Source organism: Papilio xuthus, unplaced genomic scaffold (genome assembly GCF_000836235.2).
Source record: "Papilio xuthus unplaced genomic scaffold, Pxut_1.1 DF827680.1, whole genome shotgun sequence".
In the NCBI taxonomy this organism is placed as follows: Eukaryota; Metazoa; Arthropoda; class Insecta; order Lepidoptera; family Papilionidae; genus Papilio; species Papilio xuthus.
In genome coordinates, this window is record NW_013530969.1 from 6,580,934 (window position 1) to 6,602,027 (window position 21,094).

Here is a 21,094-nt window from a genome sequence, read left to right on the forward strand (position 1 = left end):
TTCATTCTTAAATTATGAACTCTCTCTTTTTCATAAGCCGTTGGCATTATTCTAAAATAGCCTTTGTATTCTAATGTTCTAATTTCAAAATTTCATGATTAGGCCGTTGTTTTTTTTTATTTATTATACGTAGCATCGATTCTGAGTCGTCTGCCACGTATTGAAAACTGTCGTCAGTGAACCGGGGGCGGAGCTAACTCGGGTAGGTTGTCGGGCAGTGGTGGCAAAACGTTTGTCTCGAATTGCCCAGACATGTTGCCCGGTGGCGAATAGTTTGCGACGACTATGACCTTACCAGCGCGGGACCTCGCCTTGCCCACGCCAAAGAAACGTGTTGCAACCCACACCATTTGCGTGAAATGACCTGTAAATGATTAATTCTATTGGTATAAGGAATTAATTTGATTATAAAATGTTACTATTAATATTCTGTACCTGCATTAACATTGGCGTGAAGCACATCTGGTTCCTTGAAGAAGTTGTATTGTCGAACTGCCGCATACCAGTACGATGACACCTCTTGACCTAAAAGTTTTATCATATCATTTTGTTTACAACTCATTATTTCATAAAGTCCCAAATATGAAACGTTGTATACTTATAAAATAAAATTGCTTTTCAAAAAAGTAATAAAACCAAACGTGATCAAACAAGGAAATTAACAAAAAAAGTTACGATTTCAAAAAGAATTGTATTGACCAGGATTGTTCTTTATTCAAGTTTTTTATTTTTTTATGAGTTACCAGTAACATCTGGCTGCAGTGCGCTGACGGGTCGTTGGTATAGGTTTTGACCGACGTCACGATCGTTGCGATAGTGGAACTTGTTAGTATGGGCGAGATGATTGGCCCACGCTTGGGCGTAGTCGCACAGCTGAAATAAAGCTTACATTTCAATTAAAAAAACTATGAAAAGACTAAGGAATAAAATAGAAATTTTAAGTGAGTTAGTGAGAAATAAGAAAAAAAAAGCTTTCTGCACTTATTCTCACAAAGTTTTATAGCATGTCAAAATTGTTTTGGGTTTATGGTTTTGCTGGTATTTTCAAGAACATTGATCTCATACGTTTTTATTGTCATTCGAGCTCAAGTGTAGGTACTTAAACTTTGGTGTTTTATGCTTTGGCTAAGTGGATACGGCGACGAAGGCTTTTGTAATGATCATTTTGTAGGTTTATAACATTGGGACGATGAGACGAACGAGATTTTATGGCTGTGGATATCGATGTTTTTCCAAAGCAAAAGTAAAGTTCCAAAAAAAAATACAAATATGTTATAATACTATAAATTCTGTATTGTGGTCCATTCTAGTTGAGATTACCCTACACTACACAGAGTTACACAGGTGTCCCGTATCTGTATTATTTACCTCCGGCGCCATGTAGAGCTGTGGGGCGCCGTGCCTCTGCCTGTATACATTGTGCCAGCACAGGCATTCTGTGATGAAGTCGCTGTCCTGCCACGCGGTCCGCACCTCGCTCCACTGCACAACCATGCTCACGGGTTTCGTTCGCAGCACCTAAAATTGTGACACAATAAAGGGTTGATTTGATTAGAAATGACCACAGTTTTAAACATCTACAATATCAGGGGACGAAACTAAAAAATAATAATTCAAATTACATTGAATGACCCACTTATGACTTGGAAGATTACTATAGTTAAAATTATAAACATTTTAGTTTAAAGCCTAAATATTCTTTATTATGAGTATGATTCTGAATCGCTTTTATTTCTTTCATACTTGACTTTTTCTTCGTAATGAGGTTATGGTATTAAAAGCGTTTAAAGCGCATAGAGACCTTTTCATTAAATTTTTATGGTGGGAAACTTTTGTATGAAAAGAAGGAGCTAGATTTCAAAGTTGCGGGAATGTTAAACGCTCTTTAATTTATAATGTGGGGAAAACGATTTAAAAAAGTTAACGATTTAACAACACACTGTGGCATGTATTAATAAATTATAGTCATAGAATGTAGTTAGCGATTTAAAGTAACATTATTTAGAGAATTACATGTTATTGGCAAAGAATTTTCTTCGTCAGCATCATAAATAAACGAACATATTTCATCAAGTCAAGTCTTTTTAAATGTTTTACTATGGGAGAACCAATTAGAGCGTCTTGCACTTTTAAGTAATTAGATTAAATTTAACTAGTTATTTTATGTATGAAAATATAATAACAAAAATCCAACAAACATTTGAATAAAGTCCGACATAAGGTATTTGTATATTGCAGGAAGGAAACAAAAGAATTACGATATAACGTGTAGAAAAATGTTATGACAACTTATTTACGTTCCAGTTTACTTTTAATGTTTGTCATTTGTTCAAAATTTTTGTTACATGTTTTTGTAGACGAGAAACGAAAAATTCGATGAGATTATTTTATAAATATTAGATTATTAAGTTTTAAGCTACGACTACTGGTTCTTTTATGGAAAATCCAAAAGGAAAATAAAATAAGCCGCACAATATTCTATCACAGTCTAGATATAGTACACGTAGATGTTGTTCATTTGTTTTTTTACATATAATATTCCCAGTTTTATTTCCAATATTAATTAAGTATTCCGTGTCCCAAGCCGACATGCGTCAGTCGAGAGTACCGCAAACAGCACTTACGAAATGAGATAACATGATTACTTTACCTATATTTCTTCTAGCAATTATGATATGAGCAAACAGTCGTATTGATAAAGACGTTTTTCATTTAAAATTTTAATTCTATCCTGTTGAATCTGTTTGATATTCACTGACATCTATACATGGACAGGCTATAAACCGTGGTATTTTGTGCACTTGGTTTTGAAGGTTGATTCGAACTAATGATTGTTATAGAACTAATTGTCAGGAACTTCGATGCAAAAGCTGTCATTTCCATACAATGACCTATCCATTTATATAGGTTGGTCATATTGGTCTAAAGTTCCGGAAAACCTTAATAGTAAAGTATGACACGGACTAAAAGCTTCTAAAGTTTATCCTCCATTTTGTTAGGGTTTTAAGAACTTGAGTCGGGATAAAAGCTGCCGACAATTGTGCTAAGTCAATCAATAGTTTGCGAAATCTGAGAATGTAATAAATCTAAGGTATTAAGTAAATGACAAAAGGTATTTTGAAATAGAAACTATTTTAAACATTTTTTTTGTTTGTTTGAAAAACATAAAAGTAGAAAATAAACGTAGAATTACAACCATGTCGGTTTATATCGCATTTTAATTGGCGCGCAAACGATACAATTTGCACATGACCCCGTTCGCGTGTGCGTCCGCTGCGCGGCGACCGTTTGGATTTAAATCGTTGCTCCAGCATAGTCGTTTATTTATATGTAACTTTAACGTCAGCTAAGGTAATATGTAATTTAGTTAATATCGCACATTACGAAGGTGCTTTTAACTATTGCACGAAGAAACAAAAAATGTATGTAAATTAATTCTTTTGTGTTGGTAATATGAATATATTGGTTCTAAGGTCATGCAATCTTAGCAAAAATGAGCCGCTATTTTAAACTGACCCTTATAAATAATGTTTCCAGTAATGCTGCTCGCATGCAATTAAGATATGAAAACATTTCTTTTCAGCGTACACCTTTTAAAGTCTAAGGTCAAGTTTTCACTACAGCTTTTATGTTTAAACTTTTCGTAATACACATTCAGAGAGAAAATCTTTTCAAAATGCATTCAGCACATAACAGAACATATTCGTAAATCTATAAATACAACGTTTTAAATTATCATTTAAAATAAAAATGGCGAAAGAAGCTAATACGATAGGCGATACGTGTTGTCACAAGAATTAGCAAGCACTCTGTGTACAAAAATTGTATTATATTATACATATTTTTTTTTTCGTACAAACTTTATTTAACACCGTAACAAAAATATCCATAGTACGCAAATAGGAAAACAACTAAGTTACGCATACTTTAATTGAAATTTAACGTTTATATTTAATTAAAGTAGATTTAAAGTAAACATATTTTATGTTGTACAAAAGCGACCTCTCTCGCACGAGCGTTTCATAATGAACATAAATTGTGATGAAAATGCCTCGTAGGTGTAACGCTGAATTGAATACACGGCCTCTGCCTCTGCCAGCTAAGTTTAATATTTTATAACACCTAATGAGATACTTTGTTTGAGATTGAATACTCTACCTGCATTGTTTTATATTCCATACATTTTTGTACATCTTGCGTAAATTGTACAACGTACATTTACGAATATAAGCTACATTTATACACATAAATTTGGAGTAAATTTTTTAAATGGGGAAATACACGTATAGGGGAAACTCGAGTTTATTAGTATTTTTTTGTTATCGTTTATTTTATTTTAATTTAATTTCAATTTTCGTTATATTTACTATGATTATTATGAGAATAAGCCTTTCTTCCTCTATCGTCTTTAAAATTCTGAAAGTTGGCTAATAACTTAGAAAATGTATTTCAGTTTAGTCCGTATCGAGTCAATTATTTAAGAAAGACTTTAAATATGTTAAAATATATAAAATTTCGTGTTATAAATATACATACGCGTGCCTCGAGTCAATAAAAGCTTAATAAAATAATAGAATTCTCTTGCCCGTATGCATTTGGCTGCATTCCAAGTCCTGAATCCAGCGCATCAACTTTAACGGCCCACTACATTTTGCAGAAGTGCACCGTTAATTTAACTTATATGTGCTGTTACGGAGATAAATTGCTTAGCTTAGAATATACACTATAAGAAAATTTATAGCATTAATAAAAGGAAAGTGTTTGTATGACAAATAAAAATTGTATGTCAAAAAAACATGATGTATTTGCAATGTTTATAAAGAAAACCAATTTTAAAATTGTCTGTCTGTCAAACTGCGAACCTCGATTGTTCCGAGTAATCTGTCAAACAGCTGGACCAGGGGGTGGAAACTTAGAAGAAGGACGATTTGTATGGAAAGTGGCGCCACCTTTTATGTAATGGTAAACATCATTTCATCTCATGGCTGAGAAGAAGCATCATTTCTGTCATCGAGACATTCATGTGTCTTCAAACCTCTACGTTTTTTCGTATTTCTATTTCTGTTCTTGTATTCTTAGTTAAATGTTGTTCATTCTGTTTTCGTGAAAAATGACGCTGTACGCAACTGTGTTTTAGATGGACTGATTATGGTAAGTTACAATTCAATAAAAATTTTCATGTTATTCCCATACGTCAGACTCATTTAAACATTTAAATATTTTCGTATTTTGGTGTAGTTTTTAGCACCACAGTGATTTATCCTTTCCGGTTATCATATTGAATTGTGCCCTACTTCTAATACATTTTACATATCAGTTCCTATACTTGATAGGAAATCACATTCTGTTTGTTTGTTGTAGGTGCACATATACACAGTTTCCCCCTTCCTGAGAGACGGTCAGTGATGTTCAGAAAATGTGTGCCAATCACTGGAATTATAGAGCCATAAACTGATGTGTCCGAAATTAGTAGGTGGGTCCATGTGTGTATATGTAAAAAATATATTTTTTTATTTGTAATTTTTTATTGTAAAGAAAAATTTGCTTGCCTATGTTGTAAGAGAATATGTTCAGAGTGTTTAAACTCGCAAATAACTACAAATTGCCAGTTGCCAGCTTGCATGTGACTGAAAATATTTTGGGGTTTGGTTTTAATTACAGGGTATGTATTCTTTTGTGACCGCGCTGCGCTATACTATTTATTACCGTAAATGTAATTTTCAAATATATATATATTAAAAATTAAAATATTGAGCTGATATCTTGAAAGTCATTGATGTATATGTACTTGCATAGATTTAAAATTAAGTTATGTAGAAATATAATAAATAATGTACAAAAATATAAAAATATTTTGTTTTTATTTCCCCAATAATAATAGGATCATTTTAATAGAGGTATTTCATAGAAGGCTACTTGATATCGGCTCACTATATTAATAACTACATTTTTTTTTTTTTTTTTTTATTTATTATACAAAAACTTCACATAAACAAATTAAACATCGGTTAGACAGTAGTACTAAAAACCCACAGGGTTTAGGTGTACTTACTGGTCGCTTATTAATTTATAAGATCAGCAAATTTAACAAATACAGACGTTATTAACCATTTCACAATTATATAATATATAAACAAAAAGAACAGAGATTAAACGGTTTTTTTCAGACTATAGTAGAAAGACAAAAAAGCGAAACAAAAGAAAAGTAGATATATAAAACAATTGATTGTTAAGTTGCAATAAATATAAGCTATTTATTTAGAAGTGCCGATTTCAAAATTCTTTTACATTTTTCTGGTTTCTTAACGATTTGGTCATGCACGGCGCTTTCCAGATCGTTGAGCAGCTGCGGCAGGAGATACTGCCAAGTTCGCATACCATAGACATTATTATAAGTGGGTAATTTATATTTGGGAGAATTAGGTAGATTTCGTAACTGATTTGGCCTTAGATTTTGTTTTAATTGTGGTAAGTTATTTATTTCATCACAAATGGTATATAATTTAGTTTTTTTATGAATATCTAAAATGTTACAGTAATGAAAAATTTTCTGATCATTGTATGTTTCTTTTAATTTCTTTGGTATAATTGTTTTAAGTATTTTAAGTTGCAACAAATATATATTATTTATATAACTACAGTATGTTCTGCCGTAACTGCTCAATCCGTATCCTATGACAGCATCGGCCAGTGCATTATACAACATCCTCAAAATCTTATAAGGCAATTTATGTTTAAGCAGGGACAATCTAGAAAGAACTGATCTTAACTTATTACAAACATAGTCGATATGTGGCTTCCAGTTGAGTTTACAGTCTACAATAAGGCCTAAATATTTATGTTCCTTGACAATTTCAATTAAGGTACAATCATTATTGCACATGGGTGTTTGTCGGTGTAAGCATTGGTGTGAATGAGCTGTTAAGGAAGGTTTGACTAATGATTTAATATGGGAGGAATGAATGTGCATGAGCTTAGTTTTTTCATGGTTTATAACCAAGCCTACATCGTGAGCCCATTTGCATAACAAGTCAAAGTTTACTTGCATTTTATGTATTGCGTTCGTTAGGCATTGATCAGCTATGACAATGCAAGTATCATCCGCAAATTGGTATACAGAGCACTCAGTTAATACATTGCACATGTCGTTACAATATAATAGGTATTCTATCGGCCCGAGTACCGAACCTTGAGCGGTTCCTTCTTCGGTCGGTATAAAGTTACTAAACACATTATTTATTTTTAATGTCGTTAATCGATTGTGATGATAATTTTTAAATAAATCTAAAAGAGGTCCCTGAATGCCATTTTGTTCGAGTTTCTCATATAAAGTAGGAAATTTTAAAGTTTCAAATGCCTTACTAAAATCTATAAATAACGCAAGTACATGATTCTTATCATTTAGGCAGCAATTAACTTCATTCGTGAATTTACATAGTAATTGCGTTGTGTTTTTATTTTTTTGGAAACCATATTGACGTACGTCTATTATTTTGTTGTTAACTAGATATTTGTACAATTCACTGCCAATATACTTTTCTATAATTTTATCTATACAAGAGAGGATTGTGATTGGCCTATAGTTATTAAAAACATTGAAGGCACCCTTTTTGTGTACTGGTCTTATTACACCAATTTTTAACTTGTCTGGATAACTACTTTTCGCTATACATACATTTATGAGATGTGTAATAACAGGACTTAATTGTTCACTTATGTACTTAATGTCCGAGGCACGTATGCCGTCATACCCTGGACTTTTTTTACTGTTCAGGTGTTTAATTATATTCTCAACGACCTTGATTTTAGCCTTTTTTAATCTCATCGCACTTTCGGGCTGATTAATATAATTATATTCTTTTAACAATGGATTATTACATGAATAGCTAATATTTTTTACATTATTTCTGAACTCTTGAGCAAAATCATTTACTAGGTCTTCTAACTTATAATTGGAAAAGGACTTTGTAATTGTGTCATCTAACGATTTAGTTTTTTTTCCACATAATTTATTTATAATTTGCCACAATCTTATTGGGTTATAAAAATTTGTCTGTACATCTTTTTTAATAGCGCTATTTCTTAAATTGTTAATATATTTATTAGTTTTATTTCTATATCTATTATATAATAATTTGTTTTCTTTATTACTTACATCTTTTAACCAAATTTTTAGCAACTCTTTTCGCTTAGCACACATATAAAGCGTTCTGTTATTTACCCAATTACAAAGTCCACGTTTGTTTAATTTTATGTTACAACTATACTTGCATTTATCATAAACAAAGTTAAACTTCTCAATTATTACTTTCAAAACGTCGTTAGGGTCTTCGTATGTAAGCGCCGGACTCCAGTCAATATCGCGCAATAGAGATTGGACTTTATTAATATCATATTTGAGTATGTTTTGCCTGTTACGCACTAAGCTGCGGCTATCTGCAATTACTAAACCGGTTATGAAGTGATCGGCGAGCGCATTGTTTACAACTGCAGTTTTTATGAATCGTTCAGTGTTATTATGTAAAAACGACGCGCGGATAAAAATATGATCTATGCATGTCTTAGTAACATGTTCATTTTTTAATTCCACTCGCGTATATTGACTGATTCCCGACTCTAATCCTAACTCGCTCAATACATTTAAATATTGTGATGTAAGAGTGTTACATTGTGATAAATCAATATTCATATCCCCTATAAGCACATAATTGTCATTAGCTGGGGATGACCTAATTAGCCGCGACAGTTCGGAAATAAAAAATGACTTACTTAAGTTCGGCGGCCTGTACACCGCACAGATGTCCGTCTTGTAGTCATAACTTGTAGTTATCGTACCTGTGATACACTCGAACGAAATAGTAGATGTAGGTGTTCTGTTGAATTTTAAACTATTATGCACATATAGAATAACTCCGCCGCCTCTTCTCTTGTCACGCAATTCCCAATACATTTCGTAATTTTCTAGCTTAAATAAATTAGTGTAATCATCTGAGACATTCGCTTCTGTTATAGCGATAATACTTATAATTTTCGTGCTATTTGTTACAATGTAATCTAGTTGAGAGAAGTTCTTGATCATGGATCTAATGTTTACATGTAAGACAATTAGTGAGTTTGATTTAATATATGACGTGTTGTTTGTGAAATCATTCCAGCTGTCCTGATTAGTTTCTTCTATATTAGCGGTTCATTGGGTATTATTTTGATTTTTTAACGTCGTCTCCAGCCCTTCGATATCCTCGGTAGATCTGATAATATGGGGTTTGTCTGTCTCTGTACGTCTAGCGAAGATTGATCCTTTCTTGTACCAAACGAACTTACACAAACCGTTACGCAGGAGGGTTTCCTTAGCTTTCCATAGTAAGTATGAGTTACTTGGTGTTAGCGATTCGCGTATCTGTATTCTTGATTCCTCACCGCGTCCTATGTCTTTGCAGCTCATGTTGGTATTCCTTGCAGAGCTCAGCCATTTATTTTCTTCGCCGTGTGATAGGACAACCACGATAGGGGTGGGATTAGTGCTATTTGAGTTCCGTTTGTTAACCTTTTTTCGGTAGGCCTCTAGAATAGCGTCTTGTCTTTGGTTTAATTTTGAACATATTAATTTCGCGATAGACATAATATTTTCGTCCTTCTGCTCTTGTACACCATGGATCTCGAGACGGTTGCTCAATATGTTTTGAGAAATCGCATTTATTTTTTGTTCTAACACTTCGTTTTTAAGGTTTAAATTTTTGCATGTATTTTTATATTCGTTTACTTGATTTTCGTAATGTTTCATTTTTGCTTCGTATTCATCTATTTTATCGGAATAAAATTGTAAGATGCTTTGTAGCTCTTTTTGTACAGTTTCTTTTATATCCTTACGTATTTCATAAATTATATTTTTAGTAATTTTTTGAATTTCCTGCGGCGACCCGAGTGTGTTTTCGGTATCGGTGAGTTCTTCTTCGGGATCCGGCATGATAAAAGAGACGCGCTTGGGCCTGGCGCCATCGCTGCACGAACTGCACTTCCACTCCGCGTAGTCGGTTTTAAACAGCATGTTGAGCTGCTCAGGGGACAGGTCGGCGCATACCCCGTGAATCCATTTCATACACTGAGCGCACTGCAATCCTGGGCACTTCTTGGTTACCAGTTTATTACATTTTACACACTTAACCATTTTTGCTTCAAAAATTTAATACACTACCGCGGGTACTTGTAAATAATTATGCGCGCTTCGACAACGTCTGTAATGACTCACTGACAGAAAGCGACTGAACATAAGTGGGTATATTATTTTTGAACACTGATTTAATGTCAATTTTAACTTTATTTATTAGATTCCCACTTATTAGTTATTATTATAGTGAGCTAAATAAGCCTGCCTACGTATACAGGTACCAAAAAAAAAAAAAATTAGTTCAGCGATTATACGCATGGAGCGCCACAATCGCCGTGGATCCACGACTTCGTGCGAGTTGCCCCTCTTTCTATAGTATACTTATTATACTCTTTGAGCTGGACTTTGAAGTGATTTGACTAGGCAACTTTTTTTAATTTCCTAGCTAACGTAGTCGCGGGCGGCGGCTAGTATTAAAATAAAACTTTAGATTTGTCTGTAAGAGGTTATTTTTCCTAATGATGTAATATTTTAATTTGACGCATAAAAAACACGCGGCAACAGCTGTCAATGTCAACCGTTGATAGTCAACGTAAGTACTTTTATGAAATCGTTTTGCCAACCCTGTCAATAAGTTAAAAAAAGTTATTATATGTTGTTAATTCCGTCAAAAAGTTGATTGCATAACAAGACGAACCTGCAGTAGATATTCGAAGTTTTCAAATATCAAAGGTTATTTTTTCGCATTTTGTTTTTTATTTCGCTAGATCAACGTTTACGTAACATTCGTACAGTCGTTAGGAACAGTAGCAATTTTAATATTTGACTGGTACTTTTTTGACTTCCATTTCGATATGAAATTCCACCGTTATTAAATAAAATTCAATTTTCCTTAAGTTTCTTTTACTTAAAATATAGTCATGTAACATGCAATATTATTTATTATTAAGTTATTAATAACGCATCATTTAAGCACGATTTTTGTTATATTTTAAAGAGTTACACTTCGCAGCTCATATCTACTCCATTTTATTGTATTCACGCATTATGATTATTTTGCAAAATAGAGCATTCATTTCTATTATTAATTGCTTCCATTTAACCGTGAAATATTAACATATCGTGACATAAATTTCAAGTCTATTTTGATTACTTAAATATTAAAAAAAACAACTAACTATAGTACATTTATAAAAAAAAAACTAAGTATCTTCATTAGGAGTTACTCCACTGTAGAGTACAATATTTTTATCTGAACAAATGATCTATTAAAGTGAACCGTGCAACGTAAGTTACTGTGGTATTGTTATATTTGCATTGTTAAAAAATATCCGATATTAAAATTCTGTAAATATGAATGTTGGTGGTTTTAATATTAGAATAACAACAATATCCAGATTGTGGAAGAAAAATAATTTCTATGAAATAAACAAAAGAAGAATTCAAATAAAATCGTACTACAAAGGTAGGGTAGCAATCGCGTAGCAAAATTGTAGTAGTTACGTAGCACAAGTGTAGGTTATCCGTAGATGCGTAGGCTACTCGTAGATATGAAAGCTACGACTTGTCATAACCGTAATCGACATCTTAACAAAACATTTGGTTTTATTATTTATAATAATTTTTCTCTGTCTTAGGAAACCGATAGTAGCATTGAAACAAGTTGCCGGCAACTTGTTTCAATCAATTAAAAATACCACCATACTGCCAAGTTACTTTGACATTTTCCAGATTTCAACCTATTGATTTGTCCACAAAAGAAATTGGCATTCGTCCAACTATATCACTTTTTTATCAGAAACAATAAAATTCACAACAAAATTACGTAACTTTAACATCGTATAAATTGAATCAGACAGTATATTTATATTGCAAAAATAATTTCATATCTTTTGGGATATTTTATTTATATCCAATTTCAACTAAATATTGAAAAAAGTAAAGCGATATTACGGTACTCTATATTCTATTGTTTTCGAACTGGTACATTTACTATTAAGGTCGTATGTTAATTCAAGCAGTTGCTACGACATTGAGCTCGCAGCAATAGTTGCTTTGTCATATTTTATGCCAATGCCAGTTTTATGAAGTGAAACTTATAACATAAAGGGCCTTTAGGACTGAATTTAGTGACTCGTAGAAGAGACTTTAGTTCTTGCACGTATTTTAAGAGAAACTCTCTCCGTCCAGATGGGTCTTTAACGTAAAATTCTACTGCAGTGGCTCCTGTATTTGAGAAAAAAGGGACGACAATGTATATTAACTTTTACGACAATGGAAAAATAGCCGTAGAAAAAGCCGCACAATATAAAATTTGGCTTGAATGAATTTTATACCTTTTAATTAATTTATTTAATTTTAAAAACAAACTGATCATGTATCAGAGTCAGAATGTTCAATCGAAACTGTTAAAACACAAACTTTATTAATTAATTCTCCATTTAGTTACCACGTAAAATACATAAATCGTGAAATTGATAACTCTTACATGCGAAGGTCAAAGTATTTGAAATTTGCTTACAAAGTTATATAACCTTTTGCAATATCGCTGTACAACATTTAATACGTATAAGTCATAGTATTTCACCGTAATAAGCTCGCCCTAGCGGGGGCACTACCAAGCCCCCATGCATAATATATATTTAAAAAAATGCTGTTTATTAGTCTCGCTAAAACTTGGTCTTGAAATGTTTGTAAAGGTCTAGAGAAGGTTTAAAAGGTGAGACAAATTCGAATAACTGCGGGGAACTAATTAAGTTTTTTTTTTCATTCCAGGCGGACGGAGTCTCGGTCGACAGCTAGTATCTTATAAAGAGTAATAGCTTTAATATTGAGTTTTTTTTTTATCAAAGATATCAAGTAAATAGTGCTCATTTCAAACTTTATACCATTTCACTTGAAGCTTATATACATTAGGAACTATACGTTCCTAGTTCTCTCTACAAACTTCATTGAACAGGTTTAGTTTTCGACCCAAATTGCAACAGATTGGTAACGACGTTAAAACTTTGTTAACTCTATGTATATTGCTTCAGTAAGACTTGTTTTTAAAGGAAAACTCGTATTCTTATACTAATAAAGTCTACGACCATTCGGCGTTTTACAGTTTCTAAAATAATTTATTTTACTTCATTTCTTATTTAGTCTATTTTGGCTATATAAATAGACGTCGTTAAATTTTACGTTCCTTATATTTTTCAGACGGTGCTCAAATAACAAAAGAATTCTTTTTCAGGTTACAATAAAAAGGTAAAAGCATTGTATATTTTAAGCTTCCTCATTTTCCTGTTATATAAATAGCGTTATAAAAATAGTTCCAAGTCAATAAGAAAACGATTACGCTAACAAATGTTGACAGTCAGATGTTATAATAGCAAGTAAATAGGTATTAGTTATGTACTTAACATAACTAATTAAAAGTAAATAATTGAGATTATTAAAACCTGATAGCTCGACTTCACTTCCAAAGATTTTCTGAAAAGAGCTTAATAATCTATTTTAGATATGCACAAAATAAACAGCTATAAAATATTAAATAAAAGTTATGCTAAATTACTATTCCATCAATCATTGTTACGATGAACATAAAAAAGTAAGTAAAAAGCCGATGAACATAATCTCCTCGTTCTCCTTGAAATATATTTTTTCGTTATGAATGTGTATGGAAATATGCCGGAATCACGTTCCGCGGAATAGACTCGGCCGAGGAGCAAGGGTGCGAGGGACAAGGTCACCAAATATTGGGTGTAACAGGTCAGGGACATCTCACTTCACTTCCGATGTTGCCATATTATACGCGATTCCAAACAAGAACCTTGAGATAAAGTGCGTAATTAGTTACTATACTTCAGTACTCTTAATTGCTACATTTCCTTGACAAAGTTTCAAGGCATTAGGACCTTTCGATCATTAAAATGGCTAGATAAGGCAAGTATCTACAATCATGCTTAAAACAATCGAACTAAGAATATAAGAGTTGTCGAATTAATAACTTAGTATTTACAAAAAGTTTCCCGCACAGTCACTACCAATTTAATTGCAGTTTCTCTGTTATATTAAAATAACGCTAAATATACCTTTTAATAGCAACCAAAAAAGCACGTTCAACTTTAACTTACTCCATATTTTTTTGTGAGCAACATGTTGTTAATTAAATATACGTTTGTTACGAGTTTACGAGGCACTTGACATCATTTCCTTGTTGTATTTCCGTAATTTTACGCATGTTTTTTGGTTCAATACACTTACTTTGTTTTTAATTTAATTGAGTCACAGAACTGAAAACATTCAGCCACATTTCGCGTTTCTATGTTTTTTTTCATCATCATTATCAAATTAGTACTGTAAAATAATTCTGGTCTAGTAAAAAAGCAAATTAATTATATTTATATACTTATGTGATGAGACAACATAAAGTAAATAAAGTGGACATTTATAGTATTGACCATTTGTAGTATTGGCTTCAAGAGTGGTAATAAAGTTTTATTACTTGTTAGACTTTTATCGGACAAGCGAAGGGGTCACGTCCTTCGTTCGCGTACAGAATCAATAGAAAGCTACTAAAGTCTAAGATCTAAACGCGATAATTATTTATAATCCCATGGTTAGCTGTCTTGGAAACTTTCAATCGAGTTACTTAATCTTATAACCTAATATAATAAATGCGAATGTTTGGTTAGATGTTTGTAAGAAGGTATCTCCATAAAGGCTGTATAGATCTTTCAGAAATATGGAACAGATATGGAATATAGCTTATAGAAGAAATAGAATATAGTATAAACCACATAGATACTCATTAAGTTTTTTAAGACTCTTATAGTAAGTCTAGTTGTCGCCGTACTTAAACATGAAGAAATAAAAAACATTAATAAACTTTGTATATTTTTTCGACTTGCCTTTTGTAATAGCTTGGGCCTGTTGTCGAGCTGTTCTGGCTTAGCATCCTCTTTCGAGTGGTCATCGTTTCTTGAATGCCTGTTAATTGAAAATTGAATAATATTAATAAGTATGTAAAAAATACTATGATTGTCATACCAAATATATCATTGGAATAAAGAATTTCGATCTGGCGTTAATATAAAAATCTTTTTCACTGTCCATTACCCATATGGTCGCTTCATATTCTGTATCTTTTTAAATTTACATTATGGTTCTTATTAAATCATCAAACTCAGTAATTACTATGTAATATTAACAAGGAATAATTGTCGATAAATAAAACAAATAACCCACTAACTAACTGAATTATCCAAACCCGTTACTTCGTATTCAGCGTCTAACTTTTGAGTTTTAACGTCCTTGAACTATTTTACTTTCCTTTCACGTTTCGCCAATGATTTAATCCGTAGAAAAGAATTTTTTTTAGAAGTGATTCGTAACATTTTGACCTTGAATCTAAATGAATCGATCTTGATGTAGAGGTACAGATGCCAAGTTGGTATTCAGAGCAAAGGTATCGTGAAATATCTTCTCTATTTTACATTTAATAATTATCTTGGGTGATAAAATTAAACTTCCTAATATCGCAAACCTAATCTTCCTACAACACTTTTATATACTTTAGGTAAGAATCAGTAATTTAATCTTACCAACGTCTTATATCATCTAATATACCATTTCGTGCATGTAATTTGTACTCATATCACATGCAAACATTCATGCACGTAAATTAATAACCACGAACCAAAAGTAATTTAAATCGTTGATCAGTTTAAGCAAGTTTTTTTGTTTTAATAATGTTTTTATCATTTTAAAAATCAAAGCAAATATTTACTTATAAACTTTTTATTTAATGCATAAGTAAATATAAATGTCCGTTGAACCCTTGTAAAGTAAATCTATTGTAATTAATAGTTTGCGATGCGTGTTCCGTGGCAATTGACTGCACGCTATGCTCCGAGCCCCAAGGTTGATCACATGTTAACTGTTGCCTGTTGATTTTTTATTTTATTTATAGACATAATTAATTTTTATCGTAGCTTCGAATATGATTTATAAGACCGTAAACAAAAAGATATCGTATATTTTATTATATTTAATGTATTGTTGATTCCTAGGAAAGTTTTTAAATGTTAACTATAGGTTCACGATTTTATTAAACGAGTTTCGTCTTCTTGTTTCATATAAAATGTATACCTAAGGAAAGTAAGTAAATTGATAGAAATGTCAAGATTTTCAATATCATTGTTCCCTCTCGTTTTCACCCTTGTCATAAGGGAGTGAAGATATAAAAACATTAATCATCTAGTGTCCTACGTAAGTGTTACTTGAATTTTACAAGTAGGTCACCCAGTTTTACGGCAAACTATCGTCTTTATTGTTCTATTCTAGATGTTCCTTAATCAAAGATGGTACTTGTGTGTAGTGTAATCTGTAAGTTTTTACAGATATAATATCCTAATAAAAACATAAATATCTTTGTTTTATCAAAAGAAATGAGAGGGATGATAATTATGTTTTATGCTCTTGACTGGGCAGGTGTGTGTCTACTATCGTGAAGTGTTGCTTATGCCTTGCTTTGCTATACCGAGTTATGATACCCACCTGTCGTGATGTAGGAGGGCGGGTGCGACTTTCTTTCTGAGGTTGGCAAGTGCAGCTAACTCCTCGCGCTTACGGGACGGCGGCGGCGCTCCGCAGAGCGTCAGCAGAGGCGTTGGCGCCGGCTGAGAAGCCCGCAGTAAACTGCAAACATATTCGAACATCGATCACCCTTATCATTAGGTGTAACGAGTTGCTTACCGTTGATTTCTGTGTCCAAGATCTCTGGATAAAACATATTGTCGTTCCTGTCATTATCTTTGACATCACTGAGATAACAATGTTTTTTAAACGAAGATTTTGGACCCGGAAGCCCACTGTAAATTAAGTACTCAATGACATGTTTATAAACAGGATGCTCCGTCATTCTAACAAAAACAAACAATTGTTGTTATTTTTAAAACATAACATACTGTAAATCACAGCTATAAAGCTGGATTTGATTAATAGTCGGCTGATAACATCCAAGTTTGTCTAATATCTAAAAACTTTAAGCATACAATAATTTTTGGACGTTATTATGACTATAACTTAATTACTAACTAAAACCAATAAAGTGTAAGACAACACTGGATCAAGTACTAAATGAAAGAGAAGTCGTTAAAATATATAAGTATGTATTTATAAAACACATTTTTTAATCCTTTACGCAGTGAATAAGCCAAGAAGGATTCATTGCATGCTTTGTTTATAAGCGTGAATTAAATGTACAATAATATGTATATCGATGATAATACATACAATAAGCTATTTACTAAGCAACAAAATAATGATAAAAAAGGAATATCTTTTGTTAGATAACATAAAATAAAGACAATACTAACCGTTTTGAGACCGGCGTCCTCTTTGAAAGAAGAGTGTACTCATAAAGATTGGAAGTCGACGGATGAGGTTGGAAGGCAGGCGTCGGTGGATAATATGCTTCATCTTCTTTGTAATTATTATTCACTAACACAGATTTTAAAGGCAATAATTCGACATTATCGTCGTCACGGCGATCGCGTGGCGACGTCATAGCGCGGGAAGCATCGTGCGCGACCGCCGGCTGCTTGCAGCCTACTGAAAGATGTGGCCTTGAAAAAGCTGCAGTGTAGTGTCGGGACTGAGATGAGACAAATCCTGCGGTCATAGTGATAAAATTATATAATTGCCCAAAAAAAAATTCCTTTATTGTAGTTGGCAAAGGACAATTTTGCTAATATTTTTTCCAGGCGCAAAATATATATTTTTTGTATTTTAATCCAGTTTCTATCGAGTTTACAATAAATTTATCATTAAACAGAGTTTATTATTGTTATCCATTGTACAATTTTATCTTATAAAATTGGTAAAACATTGTTATATTTTGACCAATGCTCGACTATGCCGTAATGTTATTTAATCCAAAATGTTCTGCCACATCCCTAGAGCTGCGCTACCCGGCCGCACAAAACGAACCCCAGGCTCACATGCGCAGTGCGATTTGCTTATACATATCTGTTTTGGCCTATTAAGCAAGAATAACAACTTTTGCACTAAGTATTAAAGTCCGACAAATAATTTAAGGACCATTACACATTAGAAGTGGATGACATATAAGAATGAAGCAATTTGTGTAAGGCTATTTTCTGAATTTGGTTTCATATTTTCAAGTATTCCTTCTTTATCACTACTAGTCGAAACAAGGGGCACCGTAATCTGTAAAATTATATTAATGTCCCCTTGAATGGCAAAATACTATTACCCGCTACTACAACCAGTAGCAGGGTCAACTTATCTCCCTTTTTACATGTTTTTACTTATTTTATTTAACACTATGCTTCGTTAAAATGTGACGTGGTGAAATATATTAATTTTCTCCTGTCTGCAAATTAAATATTGCAATATACTTTTAAAAAGACTATCGACGCTGCAGCACAAATAGTAGTATAATTAACATCATTGTCCATTTCTTTCGTTTTTCTCATAATGTAAGGACACCATAAGTCCTTATACATAGTATAACATTGGTCATTGGACGGGTAAAATGGATCATGAGTGATATGGAGATGCATTATGCTTATTGTTGACGATTTGCACGACTAAATTTAATTCTGTATATGTTACAAATTTATATTTTCATAATGCTTTTATTTTTTATATTTGTATCTATTAAATATTAACCTTTGGAATTAATAACTTAGTACCTAAGGAAGTAAACCTTGGAATACCAGGTCATAAAATTAAAAAAAAACCTGGCTGTCATCATATGTCACCAATCACCTGTCAATGCTGTGTCATTTTGTTTTTGGCAGTTTTATTTTAGTCATCTAAGTTATAAAATGTATTTTTTTCAAGTAGGAAAAAGGAATAATTAAAGTAATATTTAAATGAACTTCTAATCGTACTTAAATGTTTATTATCGCAGCCTTAAAAATAAAAAAATAGTTTACTGAAAACATACAACTTGTAAAAGGTAAATTACAAATAAAAGTTATTAACAATAAATATAATCTAAATCAATGAATTTAAAAACTAATCTGTAATTTTTAAATTCATTGATTGAAGTCGCAATGCTCAATATTTTCTATATTGCTGTAATGATATATGTCGTAAGATTTAGTTTGAATTATTTCACAACATACATCATATTGTAGCAATAGAGATTTTTTATTATGTTAATTAGTCTTCAAGCAATTTAATTTTTCAGATGGACAAAGGAGATGTGTCTCCATTGAATAATTGTCAAACAAAAGAGGCTAAAAGACTATATATATATGATATTGGTACAAAATTAAATACACCTGGTCAGTATGATATTGGTGGCACATATACTGAAGATGAGTCAGATCTATGGTTTTTTTGTTCCACCTCTCTATGTCCAGGGTACCAGTATCTACTCAATGTATTTGTGTGCCATAGAAAACCAGGAATCATATCTGTAGGAATTACTAAAAGTAATAAATTAACATATAAAGTTAATATTGGGACTGTAACAAACAATGTGTTATCTGGTTCATTGTCATGGCAGACATTAAGGGCTGTGGAAAGTGATGAAATAAACTATATAAAAACTTTTTGCTTCACTGAAATGGACACGGTGAGAATGAAGTATGAAACTTTGATCATATATTTGAGTATAGAATGTGAACCAAAGTGTTTAGTATCGGATAATGTTATAAATAGAGTCAAACTTAATCATGACTTTGGAGAGTTACTATCAAATGAGAGCAGCAAAGATTTTGAGCTTAAGACACCAAGTGGCAAGGTCTACAAGATTCACAAACTTGTTTTGATTGCCCAAAGTCCAGTACTAAGAAAAACACTTAAAAACTTAAATGAAAAATCACTACTTCTGGACATTTGTGATGATGATTTGGAACTGTTACTACAATTCTTTTACACTGGAACAATAAACAATGTATCAGAAGAAAATTGCATACAACTACTAGAAATGGCTGGTAGATTTGAATTAAGAAGCTTATTTCTTTTTATGCAAGATGTTGTAAAGAAACAAACAACAATAGATAATGCTATAGATATTGCAATAATATCTGAAAGGTATAAACTAGAAGATATGCAAAAATATATATTTCAATTTATCAAAGAACATCCACAAGTCTTGAATACAGAAAGTTGGAAAAATTTGAATGATATAAAATTAACCAAAAAGCTTTTGGAAAACATTTATACGAACAGAATTTGATAAAAAAATATTATTAAGAATCTTGTGAGTGTTGGATTTGAAAGCATTATTTTTTTGTTAAGATTTTTTTGAAATGTGAAATATATTTTTTAAATATTATTAAATATATTTAAGAAATTTTATTTATCCTTTTACTTAAATAAGGCCTCATGCTCACGTCATATGTAAGCTACCTTTAGATGAAGTTTTAATCATGACCAAGTGAAAATTAATAATTTAAAAAATATATCTAAATTTTATGTTAAATGCAATAATTTCATTGGTGCTATAATAGTCATGACTAACAACTATACGCGGAGGTTCAAATAAATAAGTTTCATTCCAACCAAAATAGCAGATTACAAGTATGCACATGGCAATACTGCATTATTAATTAGCCTTTTAAAGAAATGTATGCAATGCAAAAATAAATGCAATTTGCGTCAAAAATATCTGGTAATTTTTAAAATATGCCTTTAAAAAATCTTCCAGTCTACGTTTTACACCTATGCCAAATTTAAGCGAGATTCACTGAATTTGAGCCATTCTGGAGAGACCTTATAACAAACATACTTATAAACATTTAAAATATTATTAAAAAGTAGATAGACTTTACAAAAGGCGCGTTATTGGAAACCACGCTCAATCAAGGAGGATCCTGCCTCTGCCACTGGGTGCTTGAGTCAGCGTATTACGTAGCCGGTGGTGTACTATTTAAAAAAATTATAAAATGTGTTATATAGAGAATATGTAAAAAAAGCGTAGCACAATTTAAAAGTATTATTTAATTTTTAAATATTTTTTGT

The 21,094-nt window shown here is 31.9% G+C and overlaps 2 protein-coding genes across 2 annotated transcripts; one reads left to right on the plus strand and one right to left on the minus strand.

Moving 5' to 3' along the window:
* Positions 1–119: 119 nt before the first annotated feature.
* Positions 120–17,721, minus strand: LOC106117518 (ectin). The gene is made up of 7 exons (XM_013311867.1): positions 17,470–17,721; positions 16,649–16,789; positions 15,001–15,079; positions 1,369–1,518; positions 744–873; positions 436–525; positions 120–364 (listed from the first exon to the last, which is right to left on the minus strand). Exons 1-7 carry the CDS (start codon positions 17,658–17,660, stop codon positions 174–176), a joined length of 972 nt encoding a protein of 323 aa, XP_013167321.1. The 5' UTR covers positions 17,661–17,721; the 3' UTR covers positions 120–173.
* Positions 17,722–18,981: 1,260 nt separating this feature from the next.
* On the plus strand, positions 18,982–20,392 carry LOC106117028 (uncharacterized). The gene is made up of 2 exons (XM_013311098.1): positions 18,982–19,079; positions 19,314–20,392. Exon 2 carries the CDS (start codon positions 19,314–19,316, stop codon positions 20,307–20,309), a length of 996 nt encoding a protein of 331 aa, XP_013166552.1. The 5' UTR covers positions 18,982–19,079; the 3' UTR covers positions 20,310–20,392.
* Positions 20,393–21,094: the final 702 nt, after the last annotated feature.